The sequence below is a fragment of the Gopherus flavomarginatus genome, chromosome 9 (assembly GCF_025201925.1).
Source record: "Gopherus flavomarginatus isolate rGopFla2 chromosome 9, rGopFla2.mat.asm, whole genome shotgun sequence".
In the NCBI taxonomy this organism is placed as follows: Eukaryota; Metazoa; Chordata; order Testudines; family Testudinidae; genus Gopherus; species Gopherus flavomarginatus.
The window spans coordinates 12,270,955-12,296,012 of NC_066625.1; the positions used below are offsets into that span (position 1 = coordinate 12,270,955).

Sequence of the window (25,058 nt, forward strand, 5' to 3'; positions counted from 1 at the left end):
CCACCTGACTGAATCTCTCTTGGAGGAAGAGATGGGGAGACCATTCACTTCCACCCCCAGAAGCACAGATGACTACACTACAGAGTAAGGGGGTGAGGCAGGCTGACTCATTCACAATAATCGCTACCATCCACTAGCTATGCAGTACACTCTTGCTGGGGAATAGCAGATAAGTCATTCCTGCCGCTGCCTCCTCCTATGCTGTAGACATGCAGGAGGAGTATTTCACCATCAGGGCAGGATCATTCCAACACAACTCACAGGCTGCAGGAGGGCCAGTAGCAGGGCACAGGGCCCATATCTGTGGGATGGGCCAGTAGCTAGCAGTGCTAAAACATGCTCTGGGTCCATTAAGCTATTGTCTGGATGCAGGAATCACTGGGTGAGACCTTCTGGCCTGTGTAGTATGCAGGAGGTCAGAGTAGATGGTGTCATAGTTCCTCCTGGCTTTAAAAAATCAGTCTATACTCTAGAACCAATGACTTACCCCTACCTTAACCTTCTGGCTACCACTGCCCCTTCCCACAGAGACGGGTTCCATTTGATGTTCAGAGTTTCCACTGCCTTCTAAATATATCCAGCTAAAGAGAGAGAAAGTGAGAGAGAGACTGGTGTGTTTATTTGGCAATCAAATGGTGACTAGTCGGTTGCACCAAATGGGCAGAGAGAGCTCCCTCCACTCCCGTCCCCTTTCCAGCTCCCAGAGGAGGTAGGCTCCAGTCACTTGAATGGAATAATGAGAGGGACGCTGGTTTTCTATTAGAATGTGCCTTTTTTCGTAGTGCACTTGGAATCAATCAGAACTCGAGACACAGACATTCACCGGAGGAAAAAAACAAAATAAACAAAAAACCAACGCCCACCCTCCAAACTCCCACACCAGCATCAACCCGCCTCCCCCCCAACAAACAAACAAAAACACCCTCCAAATCAAATCCAACCTCTTTGTCTAAAATCCATGATTAAAACCTGGTACAAACAGGTGAATATATATATATATATATATATATTTAGTAGATGTAATATTATTTTTTCTCTCTCTTTCTTGTTATACAGCAAACATTGCAAATATAGAAATTTTCTCTGTACAGTAGGACAACTTCGGTTTACAATGCAACATGTGGTAAAACCTCCCAGTGAATAAACACATGAACGAGCCTTCGACTGGATGAAAGTCTAAGCTGGAAGACTCCATTTGCAAAAAGCCTAAAGGAACTTTCTCCTTCTGGTCTCTTTTTGGTTTTTGTTTTGTTTTGTTTGGAAGGGAAGGAGAAAGAAGAAGACAAACTGTACACAAAGGATCCACAAAATCACGGAATAGGGAATCATGCGATGCAACATTGGAATACTCCAGACCTGAAATCTCTGTCCAACCTCCACCCCTTTTTATATATTTTTTCTTTTCTTTTTTTTTTTATAAAACAAACAAAACAAAACTTTTTTTTCACTCCACAGGTTTGTTTTTTTTAAGTCCCTTTGTGTTCAAATTTGGTGCGTATCTCATAAACATGAGATCTTTTGTAATCTCTCTCTCTCTCATATATTATATAGACTAATTATAGATGTTTCTCATAATTTATGGTTTGTTTGTTTGAAAGACAGTCTGGATAAAAATAGCTGCTGTGGGTTTCTTTTGGTCCAGTTAGTGTTAAGTCACGAGCTGCGTGAGGACTCAGGACTTGTGCTGGGCAGACACACCTTTCCAGTAGTCTAGGATGTCGTGAAGATCCTCGTCTTTGGCAAACTGGACCTTTTTGCGCAGGGCATGGCCGGCCGCCATATATTCCTCCTCGTCTTTGTGTCGCTTCCGGTTGAGTTTGAAGCGCTCCCAGATGCTGTGTGATGGTTTGCATGTGTACTCTGGGCTGGAGCTGTAGCTCAGGTTGTGATACTGGGGAGAGAGCTGCGAGTAGGCCAGGTCTCTGGGGCGGGGTCTGGTCAAAGGTTCCAGAATGGAGGGCTTACGCCCGCCCAAGCTGTCGTGCTGCTCCCCCTGATGTGAGCCCGGGTAAGAGTGCCGATGTTCGCTGTACTGTCGGATCTTCTCGGCCTCTGCTCGCAGAATGGCCGCCGCTGGTGTCACAGTGAGGATGGTGTCTGTGGTTGGGGATGTCTTCTCAATGTACTTGGCTTCTGACTTGTGGCCGGAGCCCTCAGAGCGGAAGGATCTGGGGCTCCGTATGGAGCCGCTGGAGGAAGTGCTTGAGCGTTTGGGAGGTGCCTCCATGCTGTGATGTCTCTGCAGCGGGTGGCTGTAACTTTCCTTGTACACAGGGGACAGGAAGCCATGTTTGCCAGAGATCTGTTCTGATAAGAGTACCAGCTGAGGCTCAGCGGTGGAAATAGCCCCTGATTTCACCCCCTGGAAGGAGGTGGACTCTGATTTCAAGGCATCAATGCAGTTGTTGATAATCTGGTTCACCTTGTCCACCTCCTTGGTGATGGTGGAGATCTCAGCCACGGAGCTCTGGCTGTCAGGCGGCATGGATAGCTCACACTCTCGCCTCTCAGGCTGCTCCCCTGTCCGCACTTCCATGTAGTTCCCCTTGGTGGCCTTGGGGGTCTCGCTGCTGTCTATCAACTTGTACTGCTCGACTTCCCCAGCAGAGGGCAAGTAGGGGATGCGGGTCACTGTCTCCCCACCCAGCATCTGCCCCTGGGACAGCTGGGTGATACTGGTTGTTTCCATCTCTGGCCCATACTTTAGCTCGATGATGGTCTTCTTCATGCTCCCAGCTGCCTTCTTGTGCTTCTCCTCCTGCTGACGCCTCTTACGGAGGCAATAGTATACCACCCCCAGAACAATGACCATGCCGAACAGACAGCCCAGGATTGTCATGATATAGTGGGTGGCAGTGGAGGGAGTGGGCACTGGGTCCTCTCTGCTCATTTTGTTTGGGGAGAGGGTGAGGCAAGTGTGGTTGTACCTTAAGACGTGGTGGAGGGAGACCACACAGTAGGTATAGTCTCTTTGTGCTACAAGGTTAGTCAGCTCAATGTCCTCCTTCTGTTTCTTCAGCTTGGTGACGACAGAAGAGAAGCCGTTCTCGTACTGCGCAAGGATGTACATCTTGCTGAATGGGTACGGGATCTGCACTGTCAGCGTGGCCGAGTTGTGGGTGAGATGCTTCACCCGGATGTTGGGACGCATCTCCGTCTCACCCACGGGCGTGTGGAGGGAGACCTGGGGCGTCGTGCCGTCCCCGGAGAAACACTCTTCCTCAGAGCATGGGCTTTCTGACGGAGCTGTGGTCACTTGGTACCTGGGTGGGATAAAGCGAGGTATCATGGTGTAGGAGCTGCCAGTGCAGAGGGTGGAGAGCATGCCCAGAGCATTGCGGTAACCGGTCCGGCCTTGGCCTAGCAAGAAGTAGCCAGTGTAGTCTGGCGGGGAGTCGCACTGCATGCGGTCATAGGTGCGCGTCATGTTGGTGAAGCCTTCCAGCCATTGCAGGAAGCCTAGGAGTTCACAGGAGCAATAGAAGGGGTTATTATAGAGTTCACAGACTGAGAGTTTGTTCAGGCCCCTAAAGGTGTTGCTGTCCAGTCTCTGGATCCTGTTCATGGACAGGTCAATGTTCACTATGTTGGGGCACTCCCAGAAGGCATTGGGGGTGACTGCCTCAATGAGGTTAGCCTGGAGGTAGAGGTACTCCAGCTTTCCTAGGCCCCGGAGGATTCCCTCTGTCAGGTTCCTCAGGCGGTTGTAGCCAAGCTGCAGCACCTGGAGGTTAAACTGTCCTGAGAAGGCACCATCCTCGATGTAGGAGATTTCGTTCTTCGTCAAGTTGAGGTATGTCAGGTTACCGAAGCGGCTGAGTGAGGAGTACTGCACGCTTTTGATCTTGTTGTCATTCAGTCGCAAATCCACAATGGTGCTGTTGATTTGCTGAGGGATGGACTCATAGGGGGGCTGGTTCTGGCTGCAGATAGCCAGCCAAACGAAGCCCTTGTCGCCCTCGATCAGCCAGCAGTCTGCCCGCACCCCGCCAGCGTGCAGCAGAGAGACAGCCGCCACGCACACGCACAGCGCTGACGTCACTGCCCACTGACGACCTGCCATCTGGAAGGGCAACGCGGAGAAGGAGTTCCCTTATCTGCTGGAAGCGGGGAGGGGTGCTGAGTTGGAAAGCAGGGAAGCGTTGGGTTAATGTTCCTTGGGCACCTTCGCTTTTCTCTCCCTTCTCCTCATGGTTTGGATCCAGTGGGAAGTGTCCAAAGGAAAAGGAGAACCTCGTTGTCCAAGCTGCCCAGTGACCACCCACGGGGTGCCACCACCACAGGCTTATAGGGGGCAATACTATGTCATTGGCCCTTCTGGCATCTTGTCGGGCTTCCACTGAAGTCAGGCGGGTCTGGGTAGGTACATGGAAGGGGACTCCCTCTGGTTTAGAGACACGCTTTTCTTTCACTTTCTACAGTGCCTCTCCTTGTTTTCTTTTTGCTGCCCATCTCCAGGTTGGCACCAGGCTTCTCCATCTGCCTCTCCGTGCATCTGTCCGTCCGTCCGTCCCTCTCAGCGCCCTTGTCTGGTCAATGGGCTTACCTGCAAAAAAACCAAACAAAATCAAAAAACACAAAAGCGAGACAAAATAATGTTTAAGGGCATTTGTCACACTGCAGCAGCTTCTGGGGCAGTGATGGGGCTGGCTTTCCGAGCCCTGCTTTTCCATTAGCACTAGGCGCCGGGTTTTTTAACATGGCTTCCATTATTTATTTCTTTGCGGGGGGAGGTACACATAATTGAGCCTGCAGTTAATTTTGGGCACAGATGCTGGAATTTAGATGTCTAATGATGTGACATCTGTATGCAAAAAGCTGGTAGTTAGCCATCTACGTCCTGGCATTTGTGACCTCAGTTATGGCAGCATTTCACCCACTAATTGGATGCAGGTTGAGGCTTCTTTCAAATTCTGCCTCTCTCTAACTATGCCTGTATCTGCTTGGTAACTAGGATAAAACCCAGCACTGGAATTCTAAGCTGTTTCTAGGAACTTGGGTAGTAACTCCAGGATATGTTTGTTTCCAGGGAACATCTGAGCCCCACCACTATCTTGATCCTCACCACTCCTCATCATACTTGTCTTTGTGGGGGTGACTTCCAACTCTCCTCCCCCTTTTGCTGTCTCCAGGATTTCCTCCCTTGGATGTTCAGTGTCAGGAGTGGAGGAAATTCCAGGTGGTCACTCGCCCAGTTTTTTAGTAGCCTAACACATATGCAAAGGGCAAAGAGAGACCCTTCCTCACCCACTATAGCTGTCTCTGCTATAAGACTCAGGAGAGTGGACAGGGATCCCTCTGGGGATCCCAGTGACGTCACAGTGCTAAGGAAAACCTCAGAATTCCTTGTTAACGTTTGCTACAGAGTTCTTAGTAGGACTCCTCAGCATTTTCCATTGAAATGTTTTCTGGGTTTTTGAGTGAAGGAAAATGTTTGTAGAAAGTGTCTCTGCTTTCCTCGAAGAATGGTGTCTCATTGGAAAATGGAAATTTGGAGATTTATTCAGTTTCTGACAGATTTTGGCCAAAAACATTTAGGTTTTAGCTTTTGAACAAAAAGTTGAAATTTCCAGTGGGAAAAAATCCCATTTTGAAACCAGCTCTACCCCTGAAGGACTCACTAGCTAGTGTGTTGTGCCTTATGGGGCACTAACTGCCTCTGAGCTTACTGCTCTTGAAGGAGAAAGAGGCTTTCCCTTTACTGCTGACCTTTGGGTGAGAAAGCTGCTTCCTGGCTCACCTAGCTGGCCCTTGAGATTTGGTGGGGCCAAAGCCATGTCTGGAAATCTTCCATCCCAGGAAACAGTAGGAGGAAGAACAGAATCTACCAGGACCTGGTGAAGCCATCACTGGTAAGTAGTGGGGTATCCTGGGCCTTAATGGGGGTGGTAGTTTGTGAATTTATCTCCTGTGAATCTTCTTCTGTCACATTTGCAAAATTTACCAAATCTGGAACCCGGGGCTCAGGTAGCGTGGGCCTGGGGCTCAGAGTGCGATCAGGAGTTGCTGTGAATATTTGCCAGCTAGAACACTAATACTCACGCTGCTGTCTGGGAAACCCCCCGCCCCCGGCCCATGAAGCACTTCTTGAAACTCCACACAGTGAAATATCTAGAGAACCACACGGGAGGGAAGGGGGTCCAGAAGAGGCTCTCTCTCTTTCACCAAGGGCTCTGCAGAACACATAGGTGGTTGCCCCTAGGAACAGACATGCTCCCCGGATTTCATATGCTCACTATTATACTTGCACCAAAGCTAGTCTACAGCCTAGGCTTGGCCAGGTCCTCTGCTCCTGGGTGTTAGGAAATGACAACTGGGTCATTTGAAAGCAGCCAACAAACTGGTTCATAACTCACAAGTGGACAAGAAACCAGCAAGTTGCCTGGCTTTCAGACCCAAATCCGATCCGTGCAGGTAGAACCTAGTTGCATGGGAGAGCAAGAAGTTGCCTTCTTCCCAGGGCAGCTGCATGCTGCTTGGGCCCGTCCTTTCCCAGATATTAGGAAATAACAGATTGAAAAATTAAGCTGCTATTACTCCCTAGGACTTGTCTGGCAGTGGAGCTGTCACTCATTAACGTGCACTTCTAACTAATCCAGTCTGTTTCCCACCTCCCACCCAGCACTGGGGTAGCTACATGACTCTGTGCTGGGTGGAGCAGGTCGATGAGTTGTATGAAACATGGCAACAGTGGGAATTTTGGGCCAGATTCTGCCTCCTCCCGTTGAGCAGGACCTCATGCTGAAAGCAGTCCCGCTGAAATCTGGCCCTTATTTTCCATCTCAGACTCACAGAATATGAAACAGAATGTTTTTCAAAGCTGAAGACCCTGTTAACCAGTCACACTTTATAGCCTGGTAAACAGGCCAGTAATAATGAGCAGTGAAACAGTTTTTGTCCTTACTGAATAGCAAACAATGAATATTCCAAAATGGAACGGTTTGTTTTACGTTACATGAATAACAAAATCTGCTCAAACTTCAGCTGTTTGTGACAGGAGAATATCCAGCCACAAGTCCCCCCAGCTGGAGAGATGTTGATAATGTCTTTGGAGAAAGCCAAAAGCTACTGACCATCGTGTCCCATATGTAGGCCAGGTCTATCCAAGAAACTTTTGTCCATCTAGTAATGTTAGGGGCAGTTTTTGTGACATTTCTATACCAGCGAAAGCCCTAGAGCGGGCGCAGTTAAACTAGCAAAAAAGGTGCTTTTTCTGGTAAAGCTTATTTTGTTTGGTGCATGGTGGTATAATCTCCACTGGAAGAGTTTGCCAGCATAACTATGCCAGCAACCGTCTTCTAGTGTAGATTAGGCCTTGGACGCAGCACGGAATGGAAATGGAATTCTGCCCTCGGATGTTTCAGTGATTAGCCTCAAACACCTTACATCCTCCCTTCGCTAATGGAAGGAGCCAGAGGTTAATGACTACAGCACAGGTCTGGGAGTCACGTAGATGATAATCTCAGATATGCCACTGTATCCCTTGTGGGCTTGGCCAAGTCAATTAACCTTTCCATGCCTCAATTTTTTCTTCAGTAAAATGAGGACAATGAAACTACTTCCCTGGTTCACACGGTGGTGGGAGGCTGAAGTAAAGCGCTTGGAGCCCTTGATGAGAAGATGGGGAGCTCTCATCTGGAGCTCATGTTGTAAACACACGCCACTGAACGTAATCTCTGTTCACATGTTATGTGGGCTCTGGGCTTCCTCTCTGAGTCCATCTCCTACCCTGTAAGACCTGCGCCGCCCCTTTGCATCCTCTCCCGATACATAGCAGACTCGGAAGAGAAGCTCACAGCTCGTTCCCAGTAGGGGCAGGCACGTTAAGTTGGGGTTGGAAGCCATGACTGATGTTCTTTACGTTGTGTATGACACCTTTCACCCAAAAGCTCTTAACGTGCTTTACAAGCCAATTGGCTGACTAGGCTTAGATTTTTGCTTACTCATGTGGTTAGATTTCTGCTGGCCTAAGAGCCTTCTCTGCTCCATTTATGGATGGCTGCCAGCCACAACTGCAGCTCCTTGCTTTCCCATGTCCAGAGATCGCTCACTTGTTCCCTGGGGAACAAGCCACCCCGAGAACGGTGTGAGAAGTGCACCCCCCCAAGCCATGCCACACTCCAAAGGGGTGATGTGGTGGGTGCTCTCTCCCCATCCCCACCCCTGTGTGCTGGGACCTCCCTGAGACCCAATACCTCCTGGAGCTCCTGCTGCCTTGGTGCAGCACAATACAGCCCCCCCACAGGCCTGTGCATTAAAGGCACAATCTGACCATATGCACTGCGAGAATCCCTTCACTCCCCACTGTTTGCCCATGACACAGCAGCACCACACAGGACATCAGGGCAGGGAATGAAGAATCCTGGCTAGTTCCTTCCTTCTCTTTGGTGGGCAGAGTCTCTGCCTCCTCTATCTCCAAGCTCCCACATTAGCCTAAACCAGCGCTTCTGAGTGGAACCCTCAAACTCTGGGGATGTCTGAGCCTGGATCTATCCCCCAGAGTGGCTCTGAACCCAGCCCTTGAATCTTGGAGCGGTTCAGCTCTGGATCTCCATGTTGGCTTATCTCTCAGCCCTGGGGCATGTGGCCCATGGAGCTGTACTTTGGCTATAGTAGCAGGAGCTTCCAGGGAAGGAGAAAGTGGAGACAAAACCACAGCGAGGATAACACAGCTGACCTCAAGGTGCCTCCTCATGCAGCCTGCCCTCCTCCCAGGTCTAACCAGGGTGGAGAAGGCTGACTGTAAGTGACTCGAACAGGTTCAGTAATGCTCATGCTGGCTGTTTGCTTTTGCTGCCTGTGTGCTACCTCTCAGTTGAGTTCTCGCCAACAACAGAAACGGAAAAAGGCATTCTATCAGCGGCAGAGTTTAATTCCCGCTCATTAAAGCAAGCAATTTGCTGGTTTATTTGCTTTGCAAAGTATGAATAAAATGACAGCATTAAGGAGATGTAACAGAGGAAAGAAGGGCTAATCTCCCTCTTTATTAGATTGCCGGGACATGACTAGGGAGCTGAGACACAGGCTTTGTTGTTTTTGCACCAAGAAGATAATTGCTCATCTTGCTGGCACTTGGGAGCGTCCTTCCTGACACTGTCTTTGGGGTGGGATCCAGTGTCAGGCGAGGGACTGAGCATCTTGCAGTACAAAGGAAGCAGTTAAAGGAGACCTGCAAAGGGTTACTCATTTTGTTTTATTACAATGGATAAAGAAGGTGTATAAGTGTTCAGTTTCTGCTCTGCTCTGGGCGGTTCTTCCCACAAGAAGCGTTTCCTTCCGTTTGCTCTTCCTTTAGAAATAGTGGGCTGGATTCTCAGCTGCCGTCAAATGGCGTAAAATAGCTCATAGTCTAGGCGGCCCCACCAACTTCCACCAACTAGTAATCAGTTCTGTTATATCCCACCTGCCGTCTTTTGCTGGAGGTCTCCTTGGAGGCCTGGGGAAGTAAGCTCTCCCTGCCCTCCACTGAAAGGGTACGGGGTGTTGAATCTCACTCTGTGATCTTTGCTCCTTGCTGTTTGAGTTGGTGTTGAGAAAAAAACAACAAAATCTCCACAGGTTTAACCAGCCTGACTAATCTGTCCCTCCTCCCCTGACCGACTCCTCTTTCACTCTCTTGGTACTTGTGAGATCACAATTCTACCACTTTTGCAGTCATCCATAGAGTCTTCCAGGAAAAACAGAGGAGAAAAAACCTGCATTTCTACTGTAAAAAACAACCAGAAAAATAAAATATTTTCATAAAGAAACAAAAAAAAAGGAAGAAAGACACTGCCTCCCTAGGGTTGGGATAACAGTACCCACTGATTTGACATGATTCATTTAATCTACACCAGAGATGTCTTGCCCTTTGGTTTGATATGGCTTCATTCTGTCAGGTGTATGTTGTCAGTGACACCTTGGCTGTCTACTAACTGGTGGTCAGCCAATGGAGCACACGTCATACAGTCCCCCAGCTTGCAGATGGACTCTGTGAACAAGTCCTGTACATTACCACAGCCAAAAGTCTAACCCGGAGACACCAGCTGTTAAGCTCCTTAGCTAAAACAGCTGAAGCTCTGCTAAGCTTGTCTCAGGAGGACTTTACTCAGTGCAGGTAACAAAGCATGGATACTGCTGTATTTCTATTTATGAGGGAATATGTTTAATTTCAGTGCTTGAGAAAATGGGATGCTAAAGCCAGGAAACAAGCTTGGTACATTTCCCTCACACCCTTCTGCTGATGCACCTCACTCCTGACCTGTGATAGCCCTGCTACACCCTGGATCCACACACAGCTTTGCTGCTCCTCAGTTCTGATCTGCAACACCCTTATTATTCTGTGCCTGGGCCTTTACACATCCCTGTCAATGGCACCTCCTACAACCAGGGACTGCTGTGGTTTGTGGTGTCCAGTAGGGACTGGACGGAGAGCATCAAACTCATCACTTCTGATATCCTAGAGCTCCAGAACCAGAGTTCTTGAGACTGAAGGGGCATCACCTAGGCTCTAGAAACAAGTGTCAGGGTGGTTTGATTTTGTTTCCATCTCCTGACTTATGGCATCAGTAAATTAGACCCGAGTAGCAGCTGCAAGGAGAGCCACCACTGAAATAAACAAAGCAGCTGAGAGGGGAGTGGCGGGGAGAGGGATCTGGGCCACAGATCTAATAACACGCAGTCTTTGGCACTTGTTTCTTAATTGTATTATTCTACTGAATGAGTTATTTCAAGCTGTGGATTAGATTTACTGACTAGGGGCAAAGAGCCAGATTAGCGCGCACCCTCTCTCTCTTTGGCGTATCCTTTCTTCCATACCTCTGTTTGCCTCCCTACCTTCTGACTCCATCTGGCCATATGTCAGCTTCTCTTAGATCCTCTTTCACAGTCGCACAGGTCAGGTTATCAATAAATGAAGGAGCCGCACTAAAAAGAGAGCAATAGCGACGCGGCAGTGATACATTACAAATGATAAATGTTTAATCATGCAAAGAGGTGGAGAGAGAAAATTTGGCTAACAGGGACCAAATGTTAAAATGAACCCAGGCTATTCATTATGTGTAAAATAATACGAGGAGACAGCTCTAAGATGGCAGAGAAAACATTTATTAATGATGAAGTTTCCCCTAAATGGCTTAATGTCCATTCCGTATATGTCAGGTGCAGAAAGAGTGCTCCCAAGCAGGGTTTCTTCTAATTCATATTCCCCGCATCAGTTGACACTCCTCCTGCCTGGTGATATCGGTTAGCATTGCCACTCCATCGAATAATAAAGGTGCCCAAGCCAATCAAATCCAGGTTCCTCTTCAGTACAAAGGCAGCATTTGGATTCCTTGTTAAGAGTTCAATACGGCACAGCTTGGGTTTGCATCATTGTACTAGTAGAATTTTATGTTTGTATTTTGTATAATTTAGAAGGAAGGATAAAGAACAACAGGATAATAATGTAGTGTGTATTAAATGTATTGATCTATGATTTGACCATATCCTGCCAGCCACTCTTTTTGAGCAGCAGAAAGGAATGGCCTAACAGCCATTGGTAGAGATGCATCAGCCAGCATTTCTCTGTGTCTGGATGGATTTCAAGGCAGTAACAGACCTTTGAGGGTCACCACTTTGTTGTAGGTTAGCATTTTAAAATAAATAAAAGAATGCCGTGATTGTTTTTCTTTTGCATTTCAACTTGATGTTCCGGTTCAAAATGTTCTGTGTAAATTAATTCTGTTTTGTGTGTGAATGAGAAATGGGTGTTAAGAGATAAGTGTGAAGGCCATCACTGAACCAGATGTTCTAGGGAGAAACCGGAGACAGACGCAAGGGCGCCAGAGGTTGCAACACGCTCCTGTTGAAATGTCAGAGGAGGGCAAATTGATGACTCTAAAGATGAGACAGGCACCTATCAATGGGGACAAGATAGCTGTGATCAAAACCAGTATGAGGTAACTCCCTGAGAGACTTGATGAAAGAACAAGAGAAAGGATGAGAAGGACAATTTAAGAAAATGAGCACTCATCGAACAACAATTGATTACAGCATGATGGTAAAAAACTCATTGGTCCCAGTGAAGGAAAATCACAATATAAATGGGGTGCTATGCCATGAAACTTTGGGTTTGTCCTGCCAAGACATCCCCGGAGCATTGTGTCATGACTGACAGAACCCAGTTCCTACCTACCCGTGATCAACCTAGCTGGCCACTAGATTGATCCGGACTCTGGACTGGTAACTACACCTCTACCCCGATATAACATGAATTAGGATATAATTCAGTAAAGCAGCACTTCGGGGGGCGAGGCTGTGCACTCCAGTGGAACAAAGCAAGTTCGATATAACACGGTTTCACCTATAACGCAGTAAGATTTTTTGGCTCCCGAGGACGGCGTTATATCAGGGTAGAGGTGTATAACATCGACTCTGTGTGTGTGTGTGTGTGTTTGTGGTGTGATTGAATGCATACGCTAATCGTTGTATCTTCAATAAACACGACGTACTGCCTTTTCCCCTGAAAAAGATCCCATGTGCTTCTTATAAGCATAACCTCATGGCCTACCATCTATACTTGATCCCCAGGGCTTTTGGGCCAGGGCTGAGGCCCGGCACCTCAAAGCTTGGCAGTTCATAGCCCCGGCACCTCTGAGCTTGCCGTGTCGGTTATGAAAGTAAAAAGATTGCTTGAGCACCTCTTTCATTACAAATTAAGTAATTTGTTGATCCCCAAATGCTTCACAGAGTCAGATAATAGCATTCCCCAGTCAATTTCACTCTCTCTCCCTGCTATTATTTATTATTTAAGAGGTAGAGGCAAGGGAGGAAAGATATGTTTTCAGCTGAGGTTTGAAGGGAGATGAAGAGGCAATGAAGCAGAGAGATGCAGGGAGGCTGATGCATGAGAGAAGGCTTTTAGTGAGACTGTGGGGAGGAGCACAGAAGAGGTAGGAGCTAGAGAGGTGGAGGCAGCAGGGAGGTGGAACAGACACAGGCCAGTTCTGTTGCCCTTGGTCCGTATGCAGAAGTGCCATGGACACAAGCAGGTGCTCTCTATATAGACTGAGGGCAATATATGGCCCAGTGGGAAGTTCAGAGGAGCTGGCATTTTGGACTGTCATTGACACATGTGAAATGAATGCCGAGCAGAGGTCAAACGCTTCCAGTCTGATTTGGAATGGTGGCCATGACTCCACTCTGGGCAGGGTGGTGGAGAATCAGGCCTAGTGAATGCCAGTTTGTGGAGCTCAAAACGTGTCCCTTTCCACAATGGAGGGTACAGTCCGCAGAAGTTTCCATAAAATCAAAATTTTCAGCAAAATTTTTTTGATTTTGCTGAAGTGTTTCTGAACAAAATATTTCATTTTGGGTCAGCGCAATATTAAACTGCATCTGCCTAATGTGCTGCAATGCCTTATGGGAGTTGAAGTTCAGATGCTTCATGCCCCCATTCTCTCCTTGGCTAGACTACAACTCCCATGAGGCACCAAAACAAAATATTTCCATTTAGAAATGACTAGACATTTCTGCATGGGCATGTTTCATAACTTTTCCTTCCGTGAAAAAATCAGTAGTTCAACTTTTCATCCCAAATCAGGATGAAAAAATGTCAAAATATTGGCGTTTCCAGGCAATGGAAATGCCGATTTTCTCGGCTCACATCTGCAGTCATTGATGCTGCTGTATTCCTCCCCACATTGCTTAGCTTTCCAGGTCTAACAAGATTGCGGCCCTAGATAGTACAGCTGCAAATCACTGAGTAGAATAATATGCAGTGTTCAGATGTCTTCCTGGGTAACTGACCTTCTAAAACCAGCTGGTTACCTGTGCATTAAACCAACCTCCTGAAATATCACAGTGGGCAGAGTAAATGTCATATCGAGCTTAGGGTAGAGCAGCCAGCCCTTAAAGAAGCAACAAACATAACCATAAGAAGAAAAGAATTAGAGGAAGGTGCAAAGTTTTCAGCGGATGAGAAGAAGCCAAGAACTCTAATCAGGGAGATGGAGATATAACATTTACAGAAAGGAAAAACATCTTTCAATAGGGGAGAATTCCCCTAAAATTGACCAGACATGTCTTGTATTTAGAAATAATGTGCCTGATTTGCCACTTCATTACTCTTAAGTATTACTGAGGTTAAACAGACATAAAACTGGAGTAATGGAATGGTGAACCGGCCCCAATATTTCCCACAGAATAACACAGTGATAAAGATTAAGGCAATTTACTTAAGGCTCCTCCAATGCCTCAGTACAATGGAGCGAGCTAAGAGGTAAACAAGGGAACAAATGCCCTATTGTTCTTTCATGGTGAAAGAAGCTAAACTGTCCCTTTTCTCTGTGCTGTCGTCTTCGCTCAAGCCTTTGCTGTTACTTAATAGTGTTTTTACTGCTTGAATTTTTAAATCTATTCTTTTGTAAAAGGCCCATATGAATCATTCACACTCCTGACAATAAAGTCTGCATTTGTTCAGAAGAAAAGCTCTGTGTAAGCTACAAAAGCTTGTCTCACTCACCAACAGAAGTTGGTCCAATAAAAGATATTACCTCCCCCACCTTGTCTCTTTGGTCAGAAATGATTTTGGCAATGGAGCTAAAATATTAAGAGCTAGTCAACTTTTAAAAAATTAATTTAAAGCAGATTTCAGTCCTATATCTGCCCCCGAGTTGTCCTGCAAATGTGTGTGACTTTTATAATCACATTTTCCTAGTATTTTACAAAGTGATTCTCTCTCCTCTTTTTTGCTGTGTGAAAGATCCATAGGATATGGGGAAACTGTCTGACACAGGCTGTAATCCCACAACTGGATCCATAGGTGTGGATCCTTGTGCCTATACAGGGGAAACAGTGAAACTGATTATAGGTGAAGTGTTAACAAATACACAAAGGAAGCAATCTGAAATATCTTAAATCTGCTAATCTCTTTCAGTTCTAGTATTATCAAGGGTTACCTGTAACAAAAGTGTCAGACCAAAGTCTGATTTCTAAGTTGATGGTGTCCTTTTAATGTTCTACTTTAAAAGAAAAAACAAAAACAAAAAATCTTGCATCACAAACAGATATATAAATCCTGGACAGAATCTGATACCAAGGTCCAAACTCAGGCACAACTGGGGAAACGAAATTAATTCCTTAAAGGGATACAGTCACGATAAAAATAATACTTAAGAAACTTCTTTCCTGTGTTACTAATACCCGTGGAGCTTATTATAACTGAAAGAACTGCAGACAGCTAGTTTACTTGTCTTGCTCTTGCTGTCTTTTGTGTGTTTCATTCAGCTTGTGCTAGTCTAGTTCACTTTACTATAAGCTGAAGTTTCACTGTCTGGGTTTTGTTTGCTAGCACAATGCTATTCTGTTTTGTGTTGGACTAAAGCTGCAGAGGAAAATTAAAAAAAAAACAAACACTTTTTTTTGTCTTCTTTTCAAATCTTCCTGTTCTGTTTGCTAATCCAACCCACCATCATATTTAGCATTTTACAAAAACCTGCCTTTGGGGGCTGACCTAAATTGATAGTGAACCATTAGGTAGAGGAAGAGAAGAAAAAAAGAATTCCCTTGTGTTAAATATTTACTAGTCAAGTCCTGACTGAGTCTCCCCACCCTCTCCTTGGCAAAAGGTATGATTGTGTATGTTAGGACAGAGGTGCAAATTATGGGGTAAGTCATGAGCCCCCATGTGTCCCCATATGAGGGAATAACAAAATATAAGGTTCACTTTTACTCCTCTACATAAGTTACCTGCATCCCAGGTTCCAGCATGGAGGAGAGCAGCCAACTGGTGGTGGGGGGTGGACGGGCAGGGGCAGGGAGGTGCCTTGACTCTACCCCCCACCTACCCCCCCATACAGGGACTTGCCAGCACAGAAGGGGAAGTGAATGGTACTAGGGAGAGGGCTAGTTCAGCTCACTTCCCCTGCGGGAGCAAGTGTGAGCAGGGTTCTAGTTGCAGAACCGCCCGGGGGGGGGGCGCAAGTGGGGCAATTTGCCCCAGGCCCCAGCCAAGAATCCCTTTCCTCACCCAGCGGCGCTCCAAGTCTGCGGCGGCGGCATTTCGGCGGCGGAGGGGCCCTTCAGTCAATCCTAGTCTGCAGCAGTGGCATTTTGGTGAAAGGGGGCCCTTCAGTCGATCCGGGTCTTCGGCAGCATTTTGGCAGCGGGAGGGGGTCCCTTCCGTGCTGCCAAAGACGCGGAGCGACTGAAGGGCCCCCAGCCACCAAAATGCCACCGCCAATGCCAACTCAGAGCGCCGCCCGGTCAGTACAAGCTGCCCTGCTTTGCCTCAGCCCCCCTGAATCCTCTGGGCAGACCTGCCTAGTTGTGACTTTATGCCGCTGACGTGTGATTCTGTCCTGTTCCAAAGGCTGCACAACTGTGCTCTGCCCCTTACTCAGAGCTTGTGGTAGCCCTGTGCTCTTGCCCGAGGTTGGGGCTGCTGTGCAATTGCATGCCTAGCTTGTAGGAAAGATGCTTAGTTGCACTGGATTGTGCCAGCCCCGTCCTGTTCCGTGTGCTTACAGGGTCATAAGGCGACAGGGGGTGAGAGGTTTCCAGTCTGCTGACGACACCCAGCTTTGCATCTCTAGCTTGTCTGGTCTGGATGTTGAAGTTCAGCGCTTCTGCCAATGTCCTGGATCCTGGATGAGAGCAAGGTGGCTGAGGTAGAACATATTTAATTGTGTGTGGAGGCGGGGGGGAAAGCCCACCTTTGCTGATGCAGATTAGTTAGCTGTGAACGCAGCTGTGCTGAAGGGTACTCATAGCTTGGCAGCCGCATGCAAGGTTCCCCATCTTGAGGGCGCAAACCCAACACACCTGCAAAAAAGTCAGGTTGGAAGCAGTGGCCTGCTGAAAGTGTGGCCATTTGTGTGCCAGATTCCAGCCTGGGGGACGCTGGTCTGGTGTGAGTTAAAACTCTGAAAAATGAGGTTGTATAGGAAATGCTCGCGATACCCCAACCAGCGGTGGGCGCGCTGCTACAGGAAGTCAGTGTGGGCCGGTGGGCTGGAATTCAGTTGACTAGAGCGCTAGTCCTGCCTCCGCCACATGGTCTTACACAAGTTACTTCACCTCACTGTACTGTTTTCCCCTCCTACACATTGTCTGCCCTGTCTATTTAGTCTGTAATCTCTTGGGCGGCACGGACTGGCTCTTACTGTGTGTATGTACCGTGCCTAGCACACCGAAGCTTGTCTTGGCTAGGACCTTTACTGTACTACAAAAAATGCATAATAGAGAGGAGAATCACACTCCATGCCTCTTTGTATCCCTGCTGGGTAACAATAACTTCCAAAGGAGGTGGAAAGCTACAGGACAAGGTACTGGGATATGCCCAGTATGCTGATCATTTTCATAAGTATTTCATATGCAGGTTACCCAAGATTTAAAAACCAAGCTAACCCAGAACACCCACTCTCTCTGGAGGAATGGAGTTTATCGTTAATAATCTACTGCTAAAAGGGTAACATCTGTTTTGGACAAATCGTAATGAGATTTCAACCCCAGGTGGAGGGAGGACTCCACAGTAATAAATGACTTGCTGTATGTCTAAATAGTTTTAATTTTTTTTCTGGCAGAAAGAGCTGCTTTTCACCTCGGGCTTCCGTTTGCCAGCTCCTTTTGTTTAATGATTGCTATTAATTTCCAGGGTGGCAGATGGATTCTAGGCTAGTGGTGTTTGAAACAAGAACAGCAGCCCATGAAGATGTGTGCTTGCCATGGGTCTGTGCATGCCATGCGTGTCTATGCGGGCAGGCCGCACATGTGTTTGCTTTGGGGGAAAGTTACCGCTGCCTGATGGATGCTCATGCTTGAGTCTTGATCTGTTTCTCGCCTTGGAAAGGGAAGGAGAATTGAATTCTGTGTGCCCTGTCACTGGATCTGCTAGTTTAGGCCCTGATTCAGCAAAGTACATTGAGGTCATTGAGACTTCAGGGTGTGCTTAACGTTAAGCACGTACTTAAGTGCTTTGCTGAACTGGCGCTTTAGTGACCTGAGAACAGTCTCATCAGAGTAGGGTAAATGCTCACTACCAACACATTGAACCAGTAGTTCTGCTCTCAGTGGTTTGGTGTCGTCAGGTAGGATTTTTCCTGTTGGGCAGAGAATGTGGTCTTATCCCATTTGAAAACCATTTCTGTAGCTCGGGGTGGGAAAACTATGGCCCGTGGGCTGCATCTGGCCCTTCAGATGTTTTAATCCATCCCTCAAGCTCCTGCTGGGGAGCGGGGTCAGGGGCTTGCCCCACTCCACATATGCCATGCCTCTTGGAAGCAGCGGCAAATCCCTTCTCCGGCTCCGACGCGTAGGGGCAGCCAGGGGGCTCCGCATGCTACCCTCGCCCCAAGCACTGCCCCTGCAGCTCCCATTGGCCAGGAACCATGGCCAGTGGGAGCTGCAGGGGTGGCACTTATGAACACGGCAGCGCACAGAGCCGCCTGACCAGATTCTGCACCTCTGACCCCCTCCCGTGCCCCAACGCCCTCCCCCAGCTCTGATCCCCCTCCCACCCTCCAAACCCCTCAGTCCTAGCCCAGAGTACTCTCCTGCACTCCCAGCCCCATCCCAGAGCCTACATCCCCTAGTAATGGTCACAGCAAGGTAGCAGATGGGCCACACCCCATCCTGCCCTGCCACAGTGCCTTGACCCTTGTCTGGAGTCAGAGGGGAATTCACAGGCCACATCCCTTTGTCTCCTTACTGTGGCTGTGCCAATTAATGCCAACTGCATGAGAACTGGATTGAGTCCAATACCTGCCTGTCTGTTTTGGTGCTCATCACTATCTCAGCACCAAACACAGAACGTCCAATAGCCATCAGTCACAGCTTTTGACCACAGTCAACTTGAGCTGGATTTGAACTGGTGACTAAGTGCTAAAAGCCTCTGGGTGCTGGCCTCCGTCCCCTGAGTTAGCCAGTCTGCCAAAGCTGGGACAGTCAGTGGGGCTATGTCTACATTACGCAGCTTTTAGCGACATGGCTGTGTCACTGTAAGGCGCGCAGTGTAGCTGCTCTTTGTCGGCTCTCCTGCCGACAAAAATCTTCCACCCCCAACGAGCGGCGTTAGTGTTCACCCCAGCGCTTGTCGTCAGCAAAACTTTTGTCTTTCAGGGACCTCTGAAAGACAAAAGCCTTGTTGTTCAGTTGCCAGTGTAGACAGAGCCTGAGTCTTGTAGGTCATGGGGGATGGGCCCATCAGACTGATCTGGACATGAATGGCAAACGCCCTAAGAATGGAAACTTCTGCTCCAGTCCCTCTGCTGCTGCTGGCTCTTTCCTGAGAGTTGCTGGAGAGAGATAATTCTGATTAATGCCAAGATGTGACAGCTGGGTTCTCCCTCATTTCCCATCCCCTGTCTCAGAGCCATTGCACAAGCCCGGCTTCCCATCAAGCCCGACATGAAGTGCTGGGTAGTGGACAGATGCCAAGGGCCATGTTGTGTATTGGAGCCGGTATGACAAGGAGCCTGGCCTAAGTCTTTTCACTAGCTGACCGGTGCTAGTGTCAGACAGTCAGGTGCACGACTGTACTAGGATATCAGCTGGCCTAAGGGGGGGCAGAGGGAGGGAGCGAGGAGGTTTCTATGAGGTAGTGAACCAGGCCCTCAGGAACTGATGACAGGGGGCAGAGATAGAAAGTGGAGCATCTCAGGTGATGCAGATAATCTCCTTTAATCTCCTGCTCAAAATAACCCAAAGTCAAGTAAAGGAGGGATTAGATGGCCTAACACTGTTATCGCTTGTGTGTGACAGACTTAACTGCCTCTGAAGGCTTGTAGAGGGGGAAGAGGAGGAGTAGCATTACTGGCCTTTTGGAACTGCTATGTCTATGAATAACCTGCGTTGTGAGCCGCTCCCTCAGTGGGGAGTAACTCTGGCTGGTGCAATCCACGGGGCCTGTTCTTGTAGAACGCACAGGAATCACCCCTCGCAGAGGGCAGCAGAGGAACCAGAGTCAGCGGTCAGCTGGCAGAATCTCTGGTCTGCCATATGCCGTCAGAGCCTGCTTCCCTCACTCCCTGGGTCTGCTGGGACCAAGAGCCCAATCACAGCAGTACCTCACCTTGCCTTTGAGAGACCCTCTGGCTGGGCAAGCCAGAGTGGCATTATGGGGTGAGTGTCAAGAAAAACCTGTGTATTGGGAGAGAGGAACAGCTGGGTATGAACTTCAGTACTTGGAGAGGGAGGAGAGAGATTCCAGATAAAGACAGGGCTTTCAGACCAACAGCAGCATCTGATCCTAGATGCCGGGGCCTGTCCATTGGCTCAGTGCTACTTACATTACTTTGATCTGATCTCCTTAGGACACAGCAATAGCCCAAAGCTGGGCAGGAATTTTCTGACAAAACATGTTTTCACTGGAAAATGCTGGTTTTTCGACAGCAACACTTTTGTGACATTGTCACTGGAGAAGGTGTTTCGGGTCCAGGATGGAATTGCTGAGCGAGAGAGAGAGAGAGAGAGAGAGACACCTCCGTTCCAGAATAGCCATTAGCGTGGTGGTTTGGGCACTCATCTGGGATGTGGAAGACCAAGATGGTTCCTTGCTCTGCCTGATTCAGAGTAGGACCTTGAACCTGGGTCTCTCACACCCGATGTTAGAGCCCTTGCCACCAATAACTTCAAAAGGCCCTGGTTTTGTCCCCATGTGGAATGGGAATTTTTCTGACAGCTCAATAAGCTTTGCAGGATGGGGAGACTATTTCCCACCCAGCATTAATCAACACACTCGAGGAGCGAGAACTATCAACACTTCCATTTTACAGATGGGACAACTGAGGCACAGAGCGGTTAAATCACAGAGTGAGTGATGGGCAGCATCAGGCACAGAGCCCTGGCTGCTCATTGCTAGTCCCCCGCTCCAACCACTGGCCCATGCTCCTTCCTTGCTCTCTGCCTCCTTTCATCTGTCATGAGCCCCTCTCCTGGCGTTGTCTGTCTCTCTGCATCCTAATCAGGTGCTGGCAGGTGACTTCCTGGCCCTCCCAGCCCTCTGGGGGCATACTAGCAATGTCCACCTTGGTGTCAATCACCTCTGTTCTCCAGCTGCTGGGAAAAATCACAACCGAGCAGGCTCATTCATAAGCTCTCAACGCCTCTCAATAATGGCTGCAAGGCAGCGGCAGCATGGAGCTGGCCTTAAGCAGGTACTGGCAGCGGGGCCGGGGGAGAGCGTCTTCATTTTAATGATACTGTCCCTGCTTAAAAGAGAGAGCAGGAAAGAGGCCATGGCAGTTTAATAAACTCCAGCATACAGATTTAATCAGACGGCTCATCGTTCCTCTACACTGGGATGAATATATTAAAAACGATTCAAACTTTCCCCTTTTGTTTTTCATTTGTATTATGTGCTTCAGTGCGATAAAACATCCCGGGGCCAATGCATGAAATAATAAAGGAGAGATATTAAAGGGAAGGATAACATTCATCTAGTGCAATGCAGCCTTCTCCTCGGGATGGAAGGTTGCACACAGGCGCAGAATTAGACGGCATGGTGCTATCAAACCCAGCACCGAAAGCAACACTCTGCTTGGAGACACGCACAGGGAACATTCTCAGGGCTGGTGGAAGGCGTCGGCCTACTCAACTGCCAAGAAGTGGGTGGCTCCCTTTTGGGGCTCCATCCTTAGGCCTCAGAGGAGGGGAGGGACCACAAAGACACAGAGGGCATCTTGGGACAACTGAAAATATAACAGGGATGGGGCTGCAGTGCTGAAGGTGTCTCGTGGACAGTGCTGGAGGTGGACAGCTTGTGTCTAGCTACAGACTGGTTCGTGGGAGTGAAGGGCTCCTCACGCTGCCCCACACTACAGCTGGGAGAAATTTTGGGGCCCAAACCTTCTTTTTTGGCAAAGAATGCAGGTTGTGTAGCATCAGACCCGTTTGTGACTGTGTGTGGCTTTTGCCTTCGCAGACAGCAAATTGTTTTAAAAAAAAATCCAAGTGTTGCCTCGCGACGCTTCCAGATGAAACTTTTTTATTTATTTTCAGTTTGAAACAACTTTTGGTTCCAAGCTTTTCTTTAGTTTGATTTTTAAAAGTCAAAAAACCTTTGGAAGCGGTCAAAAGTGAAATGAAATGGTTGTGCCCTCAGTTCAAGCGAGACGTTTTGTTTGACTCAAAACAATGTTTTGAACTTTTGGATTCCCTGAAAATTTCAAAAATTCTCATTTTGGGGCTGGCCCCGAATGATTCATTTTCCTGACTTTTTGAAATTGCCAATGAACTAAAAAAACAAAAAATGTTATTCACCCAGCTCTATGCCACCCTCCAGACCTGGAGAGGCCCCTCTGGAAGTGGGAGGGGAAAGAGTTGTCTACCCAGTCGTGGGCCTTTCTGCTGAGTCTGCCAGCACAGGGGCCAATTTGATGGTGTTTTTTGGCAAGAGGGGCACCTGCTGTCTAGGAAATGAAGCACAGCCCTATTGGCCTCCACACAGTCAGCACATGGTGCCAGCCAGGGCCTTTTCATGAAGATGGAGGAGTTGGCCATGATTTATGCTTATCTGCTAATCAAATCTATGTTGCAGTGACCTTCCTATTAGACAGGAGTTGAAGCTTCACTCAGGAAAGAAACGCATGTCCTCTTCCTAACCCTGCTCTCTACAGGGCTCCCACCCTGCCCATCTCTGCATGGCTTGGCTTCCTCAGTCGGAATCTCTTCCCTCTTCCTTCCTCCTTCGCCACTTTCATGAGCTGACTTGCTGAATAACCAGCTTCCCATCACTTCAGAACTCTCTCACCCAAACAGTTTCCTATTGTCTTTCCCTTCCGTTTGACTTCATTTGCTGTTTGTCCTCCACTCGATTTCTTTCTCTCTCTCCCTTTTACCATGCACCTCTCCTCTGTGACAGCATTTCCTCTTGGTTTCTGCTCGCCATTAACTCTCTCATTCTCTTGCACTCTCTCCTCTCACTCCTTTCTTTTTCCCATCAGTCGTGCTGTCACTCTTCCCCCATCTCCATCACACACTTTCACTTCCTGCTCCCTTGTCAGGCTCTGACTTTGAGCTGGAGCTAGAAACTGGATCCCAGGTGCTGTTTTTTCCTAATTAAGCGGAAATAAATGTCTGCGTTTGCAAATTGGAGCTGCAAACCACCCAAACATTCCAGTGAACGCTGAGCGTGGGAGTTCTGAGCAGGAGGGGAAACGCTTTTGTGCAGCACCCCTTGCTGCCTGGACTGCACACCATGCTGGGCCTTTCATCGCCTCAGAGAAATCGGGGGTTGATGCTCACTGGGTGTGGTGTCCGTTCATCATTGCAAAGAGAAAAAAATGAACACCACTTTGTAAAATCCACACTTGTGTGTGCTTACATTCTTTTTGTGTGCACCTGGATACATATGTGTGAGCAGGCCTTCATGATGTTTGTGTCTCTGAGGCCATCTCTGTGTGTGTATACGTACGTACACATGTACATACAGCTCTGTTCATGACTGTTTGTATGCATGCGTCTGTGTGTGGGTTCGTATGTGAGAGTCCAAACAGTTCATGGCTGGCTGGTTGTGTATGTGTGCCTGCGTATTTATTCTGTGGCACCTTATAGACTAACAGACATTTTGGAGCATGAGCTTTCGTGGGTGAATACCCACTTCCTCAGATGCATGTAATGGAAATATCCAGGGGCAGGTATATATATGTGTGCTAGCAAGCAAGCTAGAGATAACGAGGTCAGTTCAATCAGGGAGGATGAGGCCCTGTTCTAGCAGTTGAGGTGTGAAAACCAAGAGAGGAGAAACTGGTTCTGTAATTGGCAAGCCATTCACAGTCTTTGTTCAATCCTGAGCTGATGGTGTCAAATTTGCAGATGAACTGAAGCTCAGCAGTTTCTCTTTGAAGTCTGGTCCTGAAGTTTTTTTGCTGCAGGATGGCCACCTTAAGGTCTGCTATAGTGTGGCCAGGGAGGATGAAGTGCTCTCCTACAGGTTTTTGTATATTGCCATTCCTAATGTCTGATTTGTGTCCATTTATCCTTTTCCGTAGAGACTGTCCAGTTTGGCCGATGTACATAGCAGACACCATCAGCTCAGGATTGAACAAAGACTGTGAATGGCTTGCCAATTACAGAACCAGTTTCTCCTCTCTTGGTTTTCACACCTCAACTGCTAGAACAGGGCCTCATCCTCCCTGATTGAACTGACCTCGTTATCTCTAGCTTGCTTGCTAGCACACATATATATACCTGCCCCTGGATATTTCCATTACATGCATCTGAGGAAGTGGGTATTCACCCACGAAAGCTCATGCTCCAAAACGTCTGTTAGTCTATAAGGTGCCACAGGATTCTTTGCTGCTTTTACAGATCCAGACTAACACGGCTACCCTCTGATACTTGCGTATTTATGTATGCATACGTGTTTGTGTGACACTCTGCATATGTGCATATGTCCATGTGAGAGGGCATCAGTGTTCCTGTCATCATGCACCCGTGTTCGTCTGTAGGTCTGAGATTAAAGCCGGTTCAGGAAGAACATTTCTGTGGCCACTCCTGGGCACATCACTGTGCCAAACAACAGAGAGCGGCTGGTGCAGTTTCCGAAGAACGACTCCCTCTCGCTCCCTCTCGCTCCTGCTCCTGCTCAGGGGGCCTAGAGCTGCCAAATGGAAACCTCACCTGCTCCCCGGCAGAGAAGCTTGGCTCACCGTGGCCACTGCTCAGCTAGCAGGGTTTGTTTTAAGAAGCTGTAACTCCTCACCCTTTTTCTCTTTTCTGCTCACTAGCGGGCTAAACCTCCCCGCATCCCTGAGCAATGTGAATTGAATTGGATTGAATTCATGTATTGGGCTGTGCGGTTTCTTACGCAGCACCTGTATGTTTTTATAGTACGGCTACTCCTCCCGCCCCCCCCCGCCCCCCCAGCCTGGTGCTGTTCTGGATGGGCTGGCTGTGCTTATAGCTTTTAATGGCACTTTTCCTGTGGGTATACATGTCAAAAGTTGTTCCTACATGAAGAAATAGTGGATGATTTCTGGCTCAGCTATTTGTTCTGCTCCCAGACAAAAGGAGTTGGTTTTAATAGGCTGGGACAAGGCGTTGCAAGATTGTCTTAATTTTACACAGTATCCTAAAAATTAAAGCCATGCCTGCAAGTC

The 25,058-nt window shown here is 48.1% G+C and overlaps 1 protein-coding gene across 4 annotated transcripts in view; it reads right to left on the reverse strand.

The window, feature by feature from the left end:
• Window positions 1-759: 759 nt before the first annotated feature.
• Window positions 760-25,058, reverse strand: part of ELFN1 (extracellular leucine rich repeat and fibronectin type III domain containing 1) — a 185,152-nt gene continuing 160,853 nt past the window's right edge. For 3 of the 4 annotated variants that reach the window (XM_050966309.1, XM_050966310.1, XM_050966311.1), the window contains exon 3: window positions 760-4,546. In XM_050966309.1, the coding sequence (XP_050822266.1) occupies window positions 1,673-4,063 (2,391 nt within the window). In that variant the 5' untranslated portion in view covers window positions 4,064-4,546 and the 3' untranslated portion in view covers window positions 760-1,672. Of the gene's footprint in view, window positions 4,547-10,815; window positions 10,906-25,058 lie in introns of all 4 variants that reach the window. The other variant, XM_050966312.1, reaches the window with a different exon arrangement.